This window comes from Panthera tigris, chromosome C2 (assembly GCF_018350195.1).
Source record: "Panthera tigris isolate Pti1 chromosome C2, P.tigris_Pti1_mat1.1, whole genome shotgun sequence".
Taxonomy (NCBI): Eukaryota; Metazoa; Chordata; class Mammalia; order Carnivora; family Felidae; genus Panthera; species Panthera tigris.
The window spans coordinates 147,360,484-147,380,409 of NC_056668.1; the positions used below are offsets into that span (position 1 = coordinate 147,360,484).

The window sequence follows — 19,926 nt, forward strand, 5'->3', positions numbered from 1 at the left end:
GGTGAAGGCAAGGAGCCCAGGGTTGACCAAGGCCTAGGGACAGAGTATGTGTGGTCGTGAGTGGAGGCATTGCCTTTCAGTCCTCACCCCGCTTCCCAGTGGGAAGTGAAGTCTCAAGGAGCATGTGGGAACATTCCAGTATTTTCACTCCACCACTGTCCCGGCTCCAGGCACACAACAGAGAACCAATTCTTACCTCAGAGGTCATCAGCTAATTGGGGGCCACAGGAGAAGTTGGTGCACACATCTCAGGATGGGCAGGGCTGGGGGATGTGCCAGGTTGTCTGGGACTCACCCCAACTATCCACCCCTGATGGCCTGACCTCCTGCTGGGGGTCCTCCAGTGCTCCTTCTTCTGGCCTCACCAGCTATCCAGAAGCCCGAGGTGCCAGGGGGAAAGGGGGCCCGGGAAGCCCAGCCTCCCTCCAAGACTTCTGGCCCTTGCTATGACCCTGCCACCCTCTATGGCCCCAGGTGTCTGGAAAGTCCAAGCGTCTCCAGCTGACAAAGGCAGCCAGCCTCAGGTCACACGTGGCATTCACCCTGTGTGGGTGGGGCTGCTCAGAGAGGTGGGCCCACTCAAAGACGTCAGCCTCTGATCTGGCCTGAATCAAAGGCCACGCACTTCCCTTTGGGACCTGAATGTAGAACAGCTTCCTGGCCCGGTCACCACCTCGCTCCATGTAGCTCCCTTTCTGAAGAGAGGCATTATTAGATGTCATTATCATGCAACGAGTGCCTTCGCCAAACAGCCTCCCTTTTCTCTCCTAAAAAGAAGCCTCTTTCATATCCCCTAAAAGCCCCGAACTCAAGCCAAGGCCCCCTCCTGCCTTCTCCAGGCTTCTGAGCCAAAGCGCTGAGCGTCGAACCCATGTCTGTTCCTTGCAGTATCTTCGGAATAAAGGAGTGGGCGAGGGGTCCGGTGGGCCTGAGGTCAACCCTGCCTACGCTAAGTTCCTGGAGGACCCGGGCCAGACCAAGTCCCCGGCCTCAGCAGGTGATCACGTTGGCAGGCTTGGATCTTCTCGGTAAGAAAAAAAAGTGGGATAGAGGGGTTGGTAAGTGAATATTAATTATTCAGAAAAAAGGCTGCCTCTGCTGGGAAGCCACGGGTGCAGTTCTGAGATGACTGTGCCATCCGTTGTCCTTCCAATCTGTGGGCCTCTCCTATTCCATTAGCCCTGCGTCTGCAGGGAGGAGCCGGTTAGACTCCAGGTATTATTCCTGCAAGAACATCTGGTTGCAGCTCCCTGTAATATCCTCTCTGAGCTGGCCTTGAAACGCACCTGCTTCTAGGATTCTCAAACAGACCTGTGTTGGATTGCTCAAGGTTATGATGTCTCCTGGTTCTGTCTCGTCTTGAGCAAGCAAGAGTTCTGGAAAGAAGGGCAGCAAATCCACAGGACTGCCCCGCCAGGCTTGCTGTGAGGACCAGCACCAGCCACCTCCTCGGGCTCCCCAGATCCCGGCCGGCCCCTGCTCTCCTCCCAGGTGGGGCCCAGCCGGCCTTCCCATGGTGATGAGCCCCTTTTGCCTTCACACAGCTCGGTGACCAGCTTGGGCCACACGCTGGTGGAATCTGCTCTCACGTGGCCTTCTCTGCCCAGTCCTCATGGGGCCTCAGCCAGGTATGAACCCAGGATCTCAGAGCCCTCACAGTCCTTCCCATCCTTGATTGGTCGGCCAGTTCTGCCATCCCATTATAAGGAGGGGAAACTGAGGCCATGCCAAGTCAAAGGACTCTTCCAAGTTTATATAAGGGCATGGAGGGTCAGGGAGGCCCAGTGCCTTAACCAAAGTGGTAGAGCAGGTGGCTTCAGAACTTGAGTCTTGGCCTCTGGCTTGCAGTTCAGTGTCCCTTCCTGCTACCACAGAGTTAACACAAGGACTTCCAGGGCCTGGAGCCCAGCTCCTCTCCTTGTCTTCTCTTCCCCACTGAGACTCAGTCTCTAGGGTGAGAATTTCATGTCATACGGGTTACCACTTTAAGTCACTGATATCCCCTCAGCTCTCTGGCCTCTCTTTGTTGTTAGAATCAAGCCTAGTACTTAAATGGCTCCTTTGTTTTCCTGCCAGCTCACAGACAAATGGTAGCTTTGTCCTCCCTCTGAGCCCTGTCTTGAGCCCTGCCCACTGTCCACTGGAGCCATGCTCCTGGCGTCAGCCCCCATCTCCGCCCCTTAGGCAGGTCAGCTCGGGTTCCGGGCCAGGCCTCTGAGTGGCCCTAGTCCACATTTGACTTGTTCTATGGCTCCGGGCTTTCCTCCTCTCTGAGATGCTGTTTCCTAAGTAGAGCCTGAGACACTTCTAGCCTGACTTTTGGCAGTACAAGGGACCATGGGCCAAGGCCAGCCCTGCAGCGGCCCCACCCATCAGCCTGGGGTCACAAAGGCACTTGGGGGAGAGTGGGCTACTCTGAGTGACAAGATGACTACTTCCAAGTGTGGGAGGCCTCCTGGGGCCACAGGGAGAATGGACAGGCTCCGTCTCTCTGAGGTTTTAGTCACAGTAGTGGGAGTGGGAAGAGGGACAAGATGGCCCTCAAGATCCCTTCCAGGCCTGTGTGGCCGTCACCTTTGCGCTCCACAGGGAAGCAGGAGCAGATGTGGTCCTCAGCTGTCCAGACTGCTGACTCTCAAACTTATTTCTTGCACGTTACACAAATATTTACTGAACTCAGCCACGTGCAGGCCCTACCCTCATGGAGCACACAGACCTCTTCCCACAGTGACAGGATGAGGAACGTGTCTATCGGGGCTGGCGTGGTGACCGTGATGGGGTATCTGGGAGGAGGGCAGGGGGGACGGGTCAGGCCCCTTTCTCCTGCAGCTCCCTCCTACACACACCTCCTCACAAGAAAATCATGGAGGTGGCTGTGACCAGAGCTTTCTGGACTGCAGTGTGCACACAGATCAGCTGGGCATTTGCCAGGTTAGATGCAGGTTTTGACTTGGCAGGTCTGGATCCACAGGCACTGATTCAGCGACTATATAGTTTGAGCAGCAAAGCCTTAAAGTATATTTAGGAGTCAGAACATGGAGGAGTCTGCAGTCCTCAGGGCCCATCTCATCCAAGCCCCTCAGCTTTCAGAGGGAGGACCCAGGCCCAGACAGGGTAAGAGACCTGCCCGAGATCACAGGACAAGTTAGCCCCTGGGCCCGCACCCCCCAGCCCAGCTCTCCATGTGTCCTGCGTTGCTAGAAAAGCAAACGGAGGATCACCAGGGCCTCGGGGGGAAAGATGAGAGCAAAGCAGAGAGCAGCTTGGGACTCACAAGTGGGCTCTGGGGGGTTCGGCTGCGGGCAGAGTTCACCTTCCATCTGGGCTCCAGCCAGCAGGTGAGGGGCTAGTAGGCAGGCCCAGTGGCCAGGAGGGGAGCAGTGACGGGCTAGATCAGCACTGAAGCAAACTGACCAAGTCACAAAGTGGGCTGGGCTTGAGGCCAAGCCAGGAGATGCAGGAGGGCCGGGACAGGCTGATAGGGAGACGGAGGCTGGGCATGGTGGCCAGACCACTGGCCACACAGGTGCCCAGGACACCCCAGGCCCTCAAGGGCCAAATTCCATAGCAGCCAGCCTAATTCCAGGCCCCTCCAGGGACTGGATGGACAGAGATACTGATGCAGCTCTAGCCTTAGTGAGATCTGGCTGTGCAGCCAGCTAAGTGAGGTCTAGAGACTTCAGCAGGTACAGGAATAGTGGGCTGAGAAGAAGCTGGAGGAGGAAGACCATCAGGGGCAGGATGGATGGGGTTGGCTTCCTTCTCTGTGGCTATCTCTGAGAATCCCTGAATGTTCTTCCAGTCCCTCCTACCATCAGAGGTAAGTGTATGTCTTCAGATAGCCCCTCAAATGACTTCTGCCCTCTGTACTCACCCTGGTCCCCAGGTTCTCGGACTCCCCAGAACAAAAGGGCTGGCAGGCACAAGTGACAGAGTTCAAGGCCCTCTGGCAGGCTGCTGAGGTGGAGCGCGACCGGCTCACCGAGTTTGTCACTGTCCTACAGAAACGGTAACACATGGCACCCAGGGACATGCTGTCATGGGCCTATGTGGATGGGGGTGTGGACGGCCTGACACAAGGGCATCTTTCTTAGACAGGGGCCAGGCCTCATCTATGACTGGACCCACCTTCCTCGAGAGTTTAGCTCCCACAATGTTGGTCTAGGGCACTCCCAGTCATCACTTGTGTGCTCAACTAAATGCTTCACAGCTTTGGGGCCCTATTGTCATTCTTGTAGTTTGTCCTATCCTACATGTATCCAATGGGACTGCTATATGCATGTGGACATGTGGTGGGAGTCTCAGGGGAGAGGCTCTCTGGAGTAGGTAAATCAGTCAAATGAATCCACAAATAATTGAAATCTCTGACGAACATGGCACTGTACTTGGCACCATTGGGAAATTTGGTGGCAAGACAGAGGCTAGACTGATGTCTGAATTATAGAGAGCAAGAGGGCCGCTCATAGATGGGAGCTGAAACTTCTCTGGGGAGGAGGGAAGCATGTCACCCAAGGCAGTGGACCAGGAGGTATAGTTTTCTCCAAGGGGTTGTCGACAGACTTCCATTCAGATAAATCAGTGCTCCTTGCTCAAGTGACCCTTTTGGCAAGAATTGCAGGTACTCAGGCCAACACATGGCCCAACCATGTGACCTCCACGGTGGAAAATATAAAGGATAGCACTGACTTCTTACCCTAACAGGGCAGGCAGCCAGGGCTCTTTGGTGACAGACAGTAGAAACCACTTCTGGTAAGTTAAGGGAAAGGCAGATTTTTGGAAGGTGTGGGCAGATTTTAAGGCGGCAGGGCAGGAGAGGAGCCCAAGGAGGGGCTTGAGAATCTTGGTTGGGGAATCTTGGTCGCAGGACCCCTTGGGTGGTATATCCTGGGGCACTGGAACAACACAGGCCCAGTGGCTTCTTATGCCAGCGGGTTGTGGGAGAGAAGGTCTAGATGGCCTGGGTTGCTTTCATGTCCATCCCTAAACACAGGCCAGGCACCTTGCTAGAAGGACCTCCAGGTACTCACAGAATGGAGGAGGGGCAGTTTGCCACAGGGAAAAATCGAGTACCATACCAAAGAAGGAGTGAGCGGTGCTGGGAAGTGGTCGATGAATGGCCATTCCCGAAGTAGTGAGAAGTGACTAGCTATAATTGTTTTCTTTTCATGTAGTACATAGAGAAGGCACGAATTTCAGATATACTCAGGGATAAGAGAAAAGTCACATTAATTTCTCTTCTGTAATTGAAATATAATGGATAGCACAAGTCTCTAGTCTATCAAATGGAAGAAACATACTCAATCTAGGATTTCTCTCCCATTTCTCTCGAGCTTCACCTGACTTTGGGGGATTTTGTGAACAAAAGTGACTTAGTTATGTATTGCTGTGTAACAAACCATTCCAAAGTTTGTGGCTTCGCACACAATGGTTTATTCTTTCTCGTGGCTCTGTGGGTTACCTAGGTAATTCTGTTCCACATAATGCCAGCCAGGATCACTCATATGACCTTGTTCAGCTGGAAGGTAGACAGAGGTGCCTCAGTTCCCTTTACTGTCCTCTCTTTCCGTGTGGTATTTCATCTGTCAGGGCCTCTCTCCATGCAGAGCAGGGATTAGGGATTAGGAAGTGAGCAAGGTACCCAGAGCACAAAATTTAAGGAGGCACTCACTCTCAGAGTCATGCACATGTGTTTTTCTCTCAGCTGATACCCCTGACCTTTTTGGGTTCACTCTGCGGCTTTATGTCATTTTAGGGTGTGAGGGAGTTCTCTGTGGCTCTCTCAGGCCTGTTAGCCAAGACACGTGGCTATTTCTACTCTCGGGCATTGCTGTCTCCCTGGGCTGTAACTAGGAAACAGGGCCCAAGCTCCCCCTGCATTCGTATCCCCTCCAAACTTATTTGGATTTCTCACCCCAAAGTACAGGACCTGCCTTTCTCTGAGATCCCCAGTTCTATTCCTTTCTTTATCTGGAGAGTCTGTTCTGGTCTTGTGGGGGGCGTGTGGGGAGGCAGAGTTTCCCCCTCTCATACACGCCCTATTACCTCTAGCTGCCTCAGGCCCCCTGCAATTCCCCAGTCTTGTGTCTGCATCCTGGAGAAACCACTGTGCTCTGCTTGGGATCCCCTCACCCCCTCACCTGGTGCAGGTAGACTGAAGATAAAAATAGAGCTGGTCATCTGTTTCCCTTCTCTCAAATCCTGTGTCCAGTGTTCTATGTCTCTTGACCTGCTGTCCAGTGTCTGAAAACAGTATGTTTCATATGTTTTAGCCATTTTTCTAGCTGTTTACACAATAGGAGGGGCTAGTCGGCTTAGTCTGCCATGACAGAAGTCACTAAATTTGTCTCCTTTTGAAAAGCATATAGTTGGCTTTGTTTTTAAATTCAATCTGTGAATTTGTGTTTGAGGATGTGATTTTAACCCATTTTTACAATATTTGGAAATATTTTGATCAGCTAAATTAATAGTTTCTATTTGCCATGATTTTTCTTTGCTCCTTTTTCTCCATTCTCCTCCTTTATATTGGCTGGGTCGGGTTTTATTTCCCTCTCTTCTATACAAGTTTGGAAGTTATATATTCTATCTTCTATTTTAGTGGTTACCTGTACTCTTTTAACATAGAGTTTCAGCAAGTCTAAAGTCAGTAGAGGGGCGCCTGGGTGGCTCAGTCAGTTAAGTGGCCGACTTCGGCTCAGGTCATGATCTCGCAGTCCGTGGGTTCGAGCCCCATGTCGGGCTCTGTGCTGACAGCTCAGAGCCTGGAGCCTGTTTCAGATTCTGTGTCTCCCTCTCTCTGACCCTCCCCTGTTCATGCTCTGTCTCTCCCTGTCTCAAAAATAAAACGTTAAAAAAATTAAAAAAAATAATAAAGTCAGTAGAATTCTTTATTATCCCTTTGAGCAATAGGATACATTTAAAGTTTTGCTTTGTTTTGTTTTAGTAATCTCTACCCCCAACGCAGAGCAAATCTCTGCTCAAATTCACAATCCTGAAATCAAGAGTCGCTTGCTCTCCCGACTGAGCCAGCCAGGCACCTCGAATAGTTGAGAATGTTTAATTCTGATTCCCCTTTTTGTGTCTTCCATGTTACTGGACTCTAATATTTGTCTATTACAGCACATTCTTTTTACAAAATCCTCCAAAATTAACCCTCCAAATTCACCTTTTAAAAAATTAGTCAGTATCCCTTTACTTCGGCCAACGTATTTAAAAATGTCTTCCTTCACTGTTCCTTCTCGCATCTCAATCTCCCCTCTGGGCTCAGTTTCCTTCTTACCAAAGTGCGTCCTTTAGTTCAATAAGACTACGTGGATGGTAAACTCCCTGTGTCTTTATTTACTTTGGAATCTTTATTCTGCCTTTCTCTTGAAGGACAATTTCCCTAGGCGTAGAATTCTTGGTAGCTGGAGGCCATGAAAGCCCATTGTCATTGAGCATCCATTGTTGCCAAAAAGAAATCTGCTATCAGTTTGATTGTGGTTCCTTCCTAGTTATGTCCTTTCTCTCTAGAAGTCTTTTCAGATATTCTCTTTGTCTTTGGTATTTTGAAGTTTCCCTGTGATGTGTCTAGGCATTGTATTTTGCTTTATTTTTCCTACTTAGGAACTGGTATGCCTTTTCTTTCTGAGGACTTCAGTCTATACATTGCCAAGGACTCACTCCACGTGTTGCCTCTCCCCATTGTTTCTGTTCCTTTATCTAAAATGCCTCATCAGGAAGCCTGGGTGGCTCAGTGGGTTGAGCAACTGACTCTTGATTTCAGCTCAGGTCTGATCTCAGGGTTCGGTGAGATCGAGCCCCACGTCAGGCTCCCTGCTGAGCACAGACCCTGCTTGGGATTCAGAATTCTCTTTCTCCCTCTCTCTCGGCCCCTCCCCTGCTTGCATATGCTCACTTGCTCTCTCCCTCAAAATAAATAAACTTTAAAAGTAAAATAAAATAAAATGTCTAGTCAGCCTATGTTAGACCTTCTTTCTTCTGCAACTCTTAAAGTTTCTCAATATTTTGGGCTGATAACTGCATAGTTTCTTCAAATCTGCATTCCATCTCATTAAACCTCTTCAGCTACACTTCATTTGCCATGAAACCTATTTTAATAATTGTAATTTTCATTTCTAGCAGCTCTTTTTTGTGTAAAACCCCCTGTTCTCTTTCTTTTTTTAAAATGTTTATTTATTTTGAGAGAGAGTGAACAGGGAGAGGGGGAGAGAGAGAGAGAGAGAGAGAGAGAGAGAGAGAGACAGAGAGAGAGAGAGAGAGAGAGAGAGAGAAAGAAAGAAAGAGGGAGAGAGAGAATCCCAAGCAGACTCTGCACTGTCAGCTCAAAGCCTGGCGTGGGGCTCAAACTCATGAACCACAAGATCATGACCCAAGCTGAAATCAGGAGTTGGATGCTCAACCCACTGACCCAGCCATGCACCCCTCCTGTTCTCTTTCTTATATTATTTGTTCTTTCATTAAGATTTCTTGCTTTTCTCCTTATAATAATATGAAACCTACTTGATCCTTGAAAGTTACTCTATCATCTTCATTACTTCTTGGGACCCTAAGTAACGTCTGTTACCTCCCCCTCACAGTGAATTATTTCTCTATGTGTTTTGTATTTTTGTGTTGTTTCTGTAAGCTTTTCTTCAATGCTATTGTTTTTTCCTTCTTGTGGGAGTTCTTGGGTTATGAAAGTGCTCCTACAGAATGGTTCTGCTTTTGTTTCTGTGGAGCTTTGGGGGTGTCAGTGGTCTCTGAGTGATACTTTATTGGTTTAGGATTTCCTGAGCATCTGAAGTGCTGGCCTTGTGTTTCAATTTTCTCATGATCGGTGCTTCCCCACCAACACATTTAAGGCCCAGTAGGTTGCAAGCTTCCTTACCACTTCCCCAGCTTATAGATCGATTTTGTCTAAGTCTCTTATTGCAAACAAGGCATTCTTTTGAGGCTTCCAGAATTATACAGGGAGCTTCCTTGCAGCTTGCTGCCTTATAGGAGCCCACGTTTACAGCTTCTACACTCAACATTGGCCTCAAAATACCCTGCTTTATGTGGTCCCTGGGTAGCTCAGTCGGTTAAGCATCGGACTCAATCTTGGCTCAGGTCATGATCCCGTCCCGAGTCAGGCTCCACACCGAGTGCAGAGCATGCTTGGGATTCTCTCTCTCCCTCTCTTTCTCTGCTCTTCCCCTGCTCATGCTGTCTCTCTCTCAAAATAAATAAATATTTTTTTAAATCCTTGCTTTATGTGATTGGAAGTTTTGTTAGTTTTTCTATTACAAACATATACTTACTTATTGTAAAAAGCCTCCTTTTCCAACCTGCCACTCCCCATTTCTCATAGAAAAGAACTGTCAGAACTTCTAAAATGTTTTCTTTGCACATCCAACAATGTATATGCAAATATATGTGTATACATATGTGCACATATATGCACATACATTTTTATTAAAAGATGGACTCACACTAAACACATCTTTACATTTTTGTTAAGAGTATGCCACTGTTAGGTTTCTAAATGTGGAATCATTGGGTCATAGAATGTGTACCTTTAGATGTTTACAAATAATGGCAGATTACCATTTTAAAATGAATTCATTTACATTCCCACCAATGATGTGACCTATCCACCATTTCCCCATAGCGTCACGTCTACAAAGTTTTATCAGTGCATAATGTTTTTGCCAAGCTAATTAAGGAACACTATTATCTCATGGTTGTTTTTATCTACTTTGCTCTAACTAAAAGTGGGGATGAGCATATTTTTCATGTTTCCAGCCTTTCACATGTTCTTTTCTGTTAAATATATATTCATACTATTGCACATTTTTAAAAAGTTATGTTTTTTCTTTACATCTGTAAAGAGCTTTTTATGAATTATGTATATAGTATTATGTATGTAATATGTAATATTACATACATTTGTCTCCATAAAGGTCTTGTATCATTTATATTAAATTAGTTCCTGGGCATGGGGACCTCCTCATCTGAGCATCCCCACATTTAAAGTCCTCACGAAAGCAAAATTTTTAACATGAAAACATTCACTAATGACTTGCCTTACTTAACATTGTTCACTTTACGCTGCCATTGGGTCACTTTGGTCAGACTCTTGAAATATAATGAAAATCAATTACAAAGTAAAAAGGCAAATTAACAAAAAATCTGGCATGTCATGAGGTTGATGCCCAGGATGTTAGGGAGCTGTTAGAAAGCCATGGCAAACAAGAATCTAGCTGAATTAGCCCAGTAAATGATTAAAGAAGAACAAATCGGTGAGAATGCAGACTGGTCAAAAGAGAATACTCAGAATACCAGTGAGAAGTGTCGAGTAGAAAGTGAAATCTGCAGAGGCCGGAGAAGGAGCAGCCCCAGACCAGGCCACAGGTGGAGGAATGAGAAGGATCTGAGCTTTTGTGTGTGTTTAGAAGAAAAGCTGTGGAGCCTGCTGATAAATTGGAAGCTGAGAGCAGTGAGGAAGAGAGAGAAGGCAAGAATGACGCTCAGGTATTTAGGCCAAGCACCTCTATGGGCGGTGGTGACATTTATCAAGATTCCTCGAGGATGGCACATTTTGGGAGGAGAAACCAAAAGTTCGATCATTCCTAAACGTTGTCAGACTTCATAAAGTGTGTTACCATTTATATGGTGTTTGCTGTTAGTTTCTTACTTCCCCTATCACGAACCTAAACAAAATGCAGACGTTACTGAAATACACGGCAGGAAAATGAAAGCCCCTCACCCACGGACGACAGTCAGTGACTGCTGCAGACCCCTGCTTTCAGCTCACTGGCTGAATTTCGTTAGCACTAGTATCTATTTGGTTTTAAATTTTTAATCTGTTATAAATTTTTTAATTAGGTCATATATTATGCATAATCTTCTGCTACTTATTTCACTCAGTAATAAATCTCAGACATCCTCTTCATATCAGCACACATCCTTTTTATGGTTAAGGAGTTTTTTCACTGCGCGAATCCACTATGATTTATTTATCCTTTATTTACATAAATGGCATTATATTGTATATATTCTTGTGGCACTTGTTTTTTTCTTCACCAGTCCTACAGTCTGGAGATCCATGTTTATACACGTAGCTCTGCCTCCTTCTTTCTTGTTGCCGGAGCAGTGCTGTCCGTTAGAACTTTCTCTGATGCCGGAGGTGTTCTGCAGCTCGGCTGTCCAATGCAGTGGCCGTTAGCCGCATGTGGCTCTGATCACTTGAAATGTGGCTAGTGTGACTGAAGAACTGAATTTTTTGTTTCATCTTCACTAATTTCAACTTAAACAGCTACATGTGGACATGAGGCTGCACTGTGTTGAACAATCTGTCATATTCCGTCACATTCCGTGGCATGAATATTTGCCACTTGTTCTGTATTCCCCCTGTTGGTGGGCCTATAGGTTATTTTTTTTTTAATTTTTTTGCTCTTGCAAATTAAGTCTCAAGGAACATGCTTGAACAAGTCATGTTAGTAGCTGTATAACTGTGTTATTGTACAGTTTTGTGTTAGCAGTTGTATACTGTTCATAACTGTCACCATTCTGCTCCTTCTTGACTCTTACCACTTCCTCCAACACTGTAAATTTCCAGGCCTCCACTCCGATTTGCATATGTGTATACAACCCTTTGCTTCGGCTAAATTTCAGGAGTGCTGGCCTTCTAGCTGAACCTTCCATATCACAAAAGTCTGGAATGCCATACCTAGACTCAGGAAAGACCTTAGGCCCAGCCCCAGCGGATTAAACAAATCCTTCAGGTGCAATGGCTGAAGAGCAATATCTTCAAGTCCCAAGAACTCAGGATAGACATACAGAACATAATAATGAGTAATAACAATAAATAATAATAAACAGAAAGCAATCACTAACCCCAAGGAAAGCAAAAAATTAAATAAGAAAACGTGATCATTACCGTGCCACATGTCTAAATAATCGCCCTAATGTAACCTGTGGTAGACAGGATTTTGTCCCCTATGCCCTTCGCTTGCTGCTGTTGTGCCTGTGACTACTTTATGATATGGGCAAAAGGGACTTTGCAGATGCAATTACAGTTATGGGCCCTAAAATAGGAAGATTATCCTGGATTACCAGGTGGGCCCAATCTAATCACTTGAGCCCTTAAAAGCAGAGAAATTTCTCCAGCTGGGGTCAGTGAGAGAGATGCCGTGGAAGAAGTCAGAGAGAGTCAAAGCATGCTAAGGGGTGTCTGGTTGGCTTTGAAGATGGAGAGGGCCAAGTGGCCTCTGAAACATGAAAATCACCCATCCAACAGCCAATGGGAAACAGGGACCTCAGTCCTTCCATTGGAACTGAATCCCTTCAATAACTGAATGAGCCTGGAAGTGGATTTTCCCCCCAGAACCTCCAGGTAAGAACCCAGGTCAGGCAACACCAGAACCTGGAGCAGAGAAACCAACAGAGCCCGCCGGACCTCTGGCTCACAGAACTGTGAGGTGATAAGTGTGTGTTGCTTTAAGCTGGTAAGTTTGTGGTAATTTGTTACAGCAGCAATGGAAAACTAATACACCACCTACTATTAATTCAGCTGGGAAATGGTAATGTAACTACACTGGGAAGCGGAGGGGTAATTCTGTTTGGTAAGGGGAGAAGGCCAAAATAAAACTAAATTCTCATGTTGCACGACAGGAAATTCAAAGATTATATGGAAACCTTAAAAATAGCAGCGTGGGCATCTGTAGAAATATGGCAGTAAATATTCAGAGAAACAGCTAAAAGTGTTCTAAGTGATTGCTTCTGGAGAGCCGGAAACGGGAGTGGGCAGGAGTGTGAGAGGCTGGCGAGCTTTTCATTTTGAGCCTTGGAGAGAACTATATGGTTTTCAAACGCACGTTCCTCGGTTCCTGCGGTAAAAATAAAGAACCGGTCACGGCACCGCCAGGGCATGATGTGCCTGCCTCTGTGAGGGCCAGAGCAGGTGGGGCGGGGCTGCCCCTGCCTGCCCCCGGGGGATGGACGGCAGCCCCTCCTGTCTCATCACCAGGGTGGAGGAGAGCAACAGCAAGCTTCTGGAATCAGAGAAGAAGCTGCAGGAAGAACGGCAACGCACCGTGGTGCTGGAGCAACACCTGGAGAAGATGCGCCTGGAGCCTGGGAGGACGTCAGTCTGTCAGAGAGCAGCCCCCAGGAGCAAAGCAGGTAGGGGTTGGCCCAGGGCCCCCAGCCCGCAGGGGGTGGCCTTGCCGTTAACGGGAGAGCCCGCCAGCGGCAACCACTTCAGCCCCGTCCAGAAGCATGGGGGAGCGGAGGCCTCCATCGGGGCGGAGCTCGGCCTGCCCCTGCTGCTGGGCGTCTTCTTCCCCAGGCCTCCTCTTCAGAGCCAGGAGCCCCAGAAGGCCATCGGCCCACGTGGCTCTGACCCAGCCCACCTGTGAGCCCTCATAAAAGTGGCAGTGCCTCTGCTAAATGCTCTCAGCTGCCACCACCGCTGCCTGTCACCCCCACCCCAGCCCTTAACCCTCTGTCCCCAGCTGACTTTGTTTAGAGTTGGTCATGAGGCAAAGTTGGCCTGCTGAGGAGGCCAGAACAGCAGCAGTGGCTGACCGGGAGAAGGATCCCTCTCTGCTTGCTACAGCAGTAGAGCATAAGCAGGGATGGAGTGGCTTCTCCGCAGGCTTGGGGACCAGGCTTCTCTGTCTTGTGTGCCGTCATGCTCAACATGCAGCTTCCATGGTCTAAGATGGCCGCTTCGGCCTCCCCACCAGCAGCACGAAGGGCAGGAGGGAAGGGACGTCCTGCTCCTTACCTTTTAAGGGCATGGTCCTAAGGTTGCTCGTGTCACTTCTGCCTTCACCCCCTGACCACACCTAGCTGCACAGGGAGATTTTGTTGTCCTAAACTAAAAGATCTAGTGCCGTAACCCAGTCGTTCTCAAGGTGCCGTCCCTGGACCAGCAGCATCGGCATCTTGTGAGGCTGTGGCCAGATGGGGGTGCAGGATGCCAGAACCAGAAGCCAAAGAAGGAAGAATCGTTAGTGTGTAGGGGCTAGGCCTGCCTCCCTCTGACGTCCCCATGCCAGCCTCCTACAGGCTCTGGAGTGAGGTGCTACCCCCACTGCCCTGTCTCTCAACACTCCACTATATCCCCCAGCCGTCCCCTAGCAAGGACACTCAGACCTTTGTCCCCAGCCCAGATGAGATGAGAACATTTCAGAAGGATGTGCCAGAAGTGAGGCACAAAGCAGGAGTTGTACCCTTCTCCTTTCTCCAACCAGCAGGGCCCAGGACTCAAGGGGCCTTCCAGGAGCTGCTGAGAATCCAGGCTGGGGAAGGTCCCTGTAACTTAGCCCTGATGACTCTCCTGGGCCCTCAGGAACAGGTCCTCTAGGGAGGTGGTATTTCTAGGCTTTGGGCTTACCTCCTGAGTAACCTAACCAGGGGGTGCTAAGCCATGGCAGGAAAAACCGTTTTGGTTCTGCCCAAATAGCAAGGGGCAGCTGCCTGAGAAAAAGTGTTCATGTGGCCTTTGCCACCTGCTGGCCTGTGACATGGGCAGAGCACCACCCCATCTGTAGAATGAGGAGACCTGATTCTGGAATTTGGTCCCTCCACAGCAGTTCCACTCCAGTGGGGAAGATGGATAATAACCAAACAAGCCACTAAAAGACATGCTAAGTCAGAGGAGGTGATAGGAGGTGCTGAGAGCGGCTGGTTTCCATCAGCGACAGGGGGCTAGTGAAGACCTCGTGGAAGAGTTGACATCTGAGCAGAGACAATGGCAGGGACGGGGATGAGCATACAGATACCCAGGGGAAGACAAGTACAAGGGCACTGTGTGAGAGCTTAGCTGGAGGCTTGAAGGAGCAGCAAGTGAGGCCAGAGTACAGCGAGGGGAGGGGAATATGAGGCAAGGTCAAAGAAGTGACAAGGTGCTAAAGAGGTGGTCAGCTCACATAGGTCCTGAGGTATAAATGTGAGTTCACCCGGCCTCACAAAGCTCTAGAGGCAAGAACTATCATCCTCATTTTACAGATGAGAAAAGCAGCTCAGAGAGGTTGATGGTTTACCTGAGGCCACACAGCAAGGGGGTGAAAGCCAAGTCTACTGACTCCAGGTGATTTTCCCTGGGCCACACTAGCCCTGAGAACCACACCGCCTCTGAGGGCCTTTTCAGCACAGGTTTTCTGATGCTGTGATTGTGCTCAAATTCCCTACCAGTTGGCTTTGATTTCCTTTTCTGAGCATTCTGTGGCTTCTGGCCCTGGCCACACTGGATCCCCTGTAGGTATGTAGGGAGCTGCTGGTCAGGGTTGGCTCTGGAGGTGGGGGTCCAGGGGTGTGAGGGCATCAGAGGCAGTGATGGTCTAGACCCAGGCTCAGTGTGCAGGGCAGATCTCAGTCCCAGCTGCCTTCCAGAAACTTGTGCAGTGCAAAGTTGGAGACGATAACGAGAGGAACCACCCTGGTACAAGGCAAGCAGAATCAGGGCCGTAGCAGACAGCACAGCCTGAGTCCAAGGGAACGCAGAGCAGGCATCAGGAGGGCTTCTAGAGGGAGGCAGCCCTCGTGCTGCATCTTAAAAAAACCTTTTTTTTTTTTAATTGAGGTATAGTTGACGCACAATGTTAGTTTCAGGTGTCCAACATAGTGATTTGACAACTTACATGTTATGCTATGCCTTGTCCTTCATCTTGGAGGACGTATAATGTTTCAGCAAATGGAAAAGCAGGAGATAGGCAGTGGAAGTGGGGAAGGAGGGGAGAAGGAGAGCGTTTACACAGGGCCATGGCGTCATCACAGAAAGTGGCTGCCACTGCCCCCCAGGTCTGCCCACCTCCAACACCAGGCACAACCCGAACGGGAGTGAAAGGAAGGACCCCTCCTTCACCCAGCTCTCCAACGTGCCCATGGAATCACAGATGGAGGAGCTGACCACCAGGTGCTCTCTTGCCCCACCTTCCTGAGGGTGGCATTGTCTGGGTGGAGGTGCTTCGATGGGCGGAAGGATCGTGTCCCTCCCCCTTTGACTTCTGTCTGCCCCGAGGTCGCCTGCCTGGGTTCTGGGCCTGCGATTCAGCAACTGGCAGTCAGAGGGCAGAGAGACCCAGCCATATCCCTGATGACCTCAAAGTCCCAAGAGAAGTTTTACCAAGTGTGGGTTGCTAAACCCTCTTTTCTCACTCAAACTTTTCAGGGTCAGAGACCATGGTATTCAAAGAAGGATGGGGAGGACCTTTACAAAGTAGTCCTCCTCCTTGAGGCAGCCAACATTCGGGGGGGATACTGGGTGCCAGGCCCAGGGCTGTGGGTGGGCCCAGAGAACAATCCCACATGGTATTCCCCCAAGGGTCTGTGGGAGGAGGGGACGGGTCCAGGGGAACCCTGAGCCTAAAGAACAACCGTGCCAGCAGCCCTGTTCCCAGCGCCCTTGTACACATGCACGCACCCCCGTGTATGCCCGCATGGCCACGCTAAGCCCTTTCTTCATGTGGCCCAGGCTGGCCATCCAGGCGGAGGAGAATGAGATGCTGAAGGCTGCCCTGGGCAGCGCCCTGCGTGGCAAGGAGGAGGACTTCCGTATGTACCACGAGACCCTGGGCCAGGTGAAAGGGGTCTTCCTGCAGGCCCTGCGGCAGCAGAAGGTGGACAAGCACTAGGACGGTGGCTCAGTGTCAGCCTGGCTGGACGAGGCAGCCTTAGGCTCTGAGACGATGAGGCTCTGTCGACGCCATCTGCTCTGGCAGCCAACCTGGGGCAACCAGCTCAGCCCCTTCTCCCAGAAGAGTTTCCCCGAGGGTGGCCAAAGCCAACATCTCAGACCAGGAGGGCAAAGGAAAAACCCCGGTTGAGCCCTGACGGAGACCCTGGACAGGCGTGGATACGGCAGGGGAGGAGGCCCAGCTGCCTGCTCAGCACCGGCGTGAGCTCTTGGACGACAAGCCGGCTGTGAACAGACGGCGGTCCCCTGGGCAGGTGCTCACCACCCTTGTCCTAGGACCTAGCTGGGAGTCCCTGTCTGCCCACATGGCTCCATATGCACAGGCCAGCCCTTCGTGCTCCAGCTGGGAGCGTCCCTCAGGCCAACCAGCCTCCCCCCCCACACCAGGGCATATACCCCCCATTCTCCCCTCCATGGCTCCATCCGTGGCCACCCCCAACCTTTGCAGCCTTGGGGACATGTGCTCCCAGCCACTTTGTCAGCCTGCTCTTCAGGGGTCTTCCTTAGATGCAGACCCTCAGACTTGTAATAATAATGATTATTTTCATAGTCGCCACAAGTCCTAGTGAGTGAGCATCTGTTGTGGAAACCTGACCCCATCTAGTCCTTTAGTAGCCCAAGGATTTGTCACCCTATTTTGCAAATAAAGAAACTGAGGCTTATAGAAAGAAGCTGGGCTAACATTTAACCCTCCAGTTGAGCAATTAGCCAGGACGGGAGTGCCCCCCCCCCCTCAGCCAGCTGCTCCGGGGGTCACCTCTGTTTGCTTCCAAAAAGGCTGCCTCTAGTGGATGCTGGTGGTGGAGGGCAGGTGCGGAGCTGGGCAGGAGCTCCAGGCAGGAGGATTCCGAGGCAGCGAGCCCAGGCAAAGGCATGGTGTTCCTCCCTCACGACCACACAGGGGAGCGCTGGGAGGGCTGCGGCAGGAGAGCCCCCAGGTCCCTCTGTAACTGTCACAGGGTCACTCCCTGCTTCACTGCACTTACGGCCATGGGGAGGGGTGGCCCTAAGGAAAGCCATCCACAGCCACACACACCGACCAGACCCCCTGGCCACACCTGTGTGCACACAGGCCCACACAAAGGCACAGATGCACACAAATACCTACACCCGGGAGTACGCAGCCATACGAGAGCGGCGTTCACACCCCCAGACACGGGCTTGTGCTCACACTCCCACACGTGAAGACCAGTCACTAGCACAGTGACTCATAGATGTGGGGGCACATGCCGTGCAAATACCTCCTCCCGAAGGGAAGCCACCTGGGGCCCCTGGGACCCTGTCTGCTCAGGCCCTTCCTCAGGGATGGGGCCGTGGAGGTACTCTGTGTTGCCCCACAGTCAGGAAGCCCCGGACCCTGCCTGAAGTGACAGGTCTAGAGGCTCCTCGGCAAGTGAAGGCCAACAGGATGAAGCAGCAGTCCTGATGGGGTCCTAAGGGTCCCTGGAAAGGAAGAGCTCTCCTCCAGTTCCTGGTGGAGGGAAATGGCCAGGCAGCGCCGGAGGGACTGAGAGGGTCTGTGCTGGGAGAGGACGTTGTGTGACCGTGAGGAGTGGGCCCAAGGCAGAGTCAGGACACCAGACCAAGTGTTCAGCACCTTCCCCTACAGGTGTGGGGGAGCCCCCGAGGGTGGTCTGAGTGCCTGTGTGCAGGTTCCAGCCCCTGGGGGAGTCCCTGGGAGGGACAAGCAGGCAGAGGACCAACTACCCTTCCTCAGGGATGGACAGGGTGGTCACGTCGGGGAAGCACAGGGTGGCATAACCCACACTCTAACCGCTCAAGGGTGGTTTTGCTGCCCTTCCTGGGTCAAGGGTGCATCTGAGAAAGGAAAGTGCTTCAAGTCACGGGGTCTAAATGGGGGTGGTGCCTGGGGCAGATCTCTCTTCCAATTAACCAGCTGTGTGGCCTTGGGCGAGTTACTTAACCTCCCAGAACCTCCACGTCCTCATCCGTAAAATGGGGGCAGAACTAGAAACCTCCGTCAAGGGCTGTTGAGCTGTCAAAGAACAGCTCAAAGACATTTAACTGATTATTTGGTTGCCATTCACTTCTGTACAAGGCACATGTATCAACAGATTGATTTCATTCCACAAAGACAAGACAGGATTTATACGAGAGAGAGAGAGGCCAGAAAAGACTGCCATCGGGCATAGTAAATCTTGTTTGCTCATTTTGGGGTCAACTGATTAATTGGCATCTTGCAGAGGTCAGTCTGGGCACTCACTCCTTGCTTAGGCCACCTGTGGACATAAAGACAACAGTCTCCATTTACAGATTCTACAGGCAGCCTTGAGAGCTTTGCCGCGGAGCTGTGTGCTGCGGCACCTGCCATCAGCACCCCAGCTTAGTTAGACCAAGTCTGCTCCATCCTCCGTCAGAATCCCTCTTCAGGAGTCGCTGAGTTAAAAAGGGTCGAGTGCTAGAGCAGTGGCTGCCACACAGTAAGTACTTAATAAATGTTAGCCCTTGCTATTACCTGTTACCGCTGTTAGTTACCTCTTGAGCCGCCCCACTGCCCCAGGCACGGGGGTGTCAGGTGAGACAGACATGGCCCCTGAGCTCTAGGAAGTGCCCCGCCAGCCAGTGGGGGAGACAGACTCACAGGCCGCCATCTACTCAGCCGGCCGGCCATCAGGTGGGGAGTGCCACCGGCATGCCAGCCTCTTCAGGCCTGTGAGCGGTCCAGAGGTAGATCTGACTTGCTGTTTTCGGGGAGCCCCTGGTCAAGTCAGAGGCATGGCAAATAGGGCTGGGATGGAGTGGGAGGGGGTGGGGTGGGGGTGGGATGCACACAGAATGCAGCCCCTCAGAGCCTCTCACCTTCTCTGCTGAGGCTTCCAGGCTCGTTGTCCAGATCTGGGGTTTGGGGGGGAGGGGGCTGTCCATACTTCCCTGAGGAGTGGGAGGTGGAGGGTGGAAGGGGAAGGCCCAGGAGAGCCTGGGAGCAGACTTTTTAAGGAAGGGAGGGGTTGTCAAAGGGGCCAAGGACTGGGCCCTGAGGATCTAATGCAAGTGGGCCAGGTGGGGAGTAGGGCGGCCTGGTCTGTGCAGTTTAGTGACCGTGGCCCCTCCCGAGCAGCACCACCTGCCCCTGGGACCCTGAGGAGGAACTCCTCAGCCCCCAGGCAGGTAGGCAGCCCATGGGCTGGACTTGCCTTTCACAGATGACAACGCTGAGGTCCCTGGCCCGGAGCTGAAAAGTAGTAGGGGGAGGAGAGAGACAGGTGCTTGGAGGGCGGAGGGACAAGGACAAGTGAAGAGGC

At 50.9% G+C, this 19,926-nt stretch overlaps 1 protein-coding gene across 11 annotated transcripts in view; it reads left to right on the forward strand.

Moving 5' to 3' along the window:
• CCDC13 (coiled-coil domain containing 13) overlaps positions 1–17,316 on the forward strand; it is a 53,915-nt gene extending 36,599 nt beyond the window's left edge. For 10 of the 11 annotated variants that reach the window (XM_042999190.1, XM_042999199.1, XM_042999191.1 and 7 more), the window contains 6 exons: positions 889–1,028; positions 1,545–1,628; positions 3,887–4,009; positions 12,989–13,143; positions 15,769–15,883; positions 16,442–17,316. In XM_042999190.1, the coding sequence (XP_042855124.1) occupies positions 889–1,028; positions 1,545–1,628; positions 3,887–4,009; positions 12,989–13,143; positions 15,769–15,883; positions 16,442–16,601 (777 nt within the window). In that variant the 3' untranslated portion in view covers positions 16,602–17,316. Of the gene's footprint in view, positions 1–888; positions 1,029–1,544; positions 1,629–3,886; positions 4,010–12,988; positions 13,144–14,976; positions 15,059–15,768; positions 15,884–16,441 lie in introns of all 11 variants that reach the window. The other variant, XR_006222215.1, reaches the window with a different exon arrangement.
• The last annotated feature ends 2,610 nt before the right edge of the window (positions 17,317–19,926 follow it).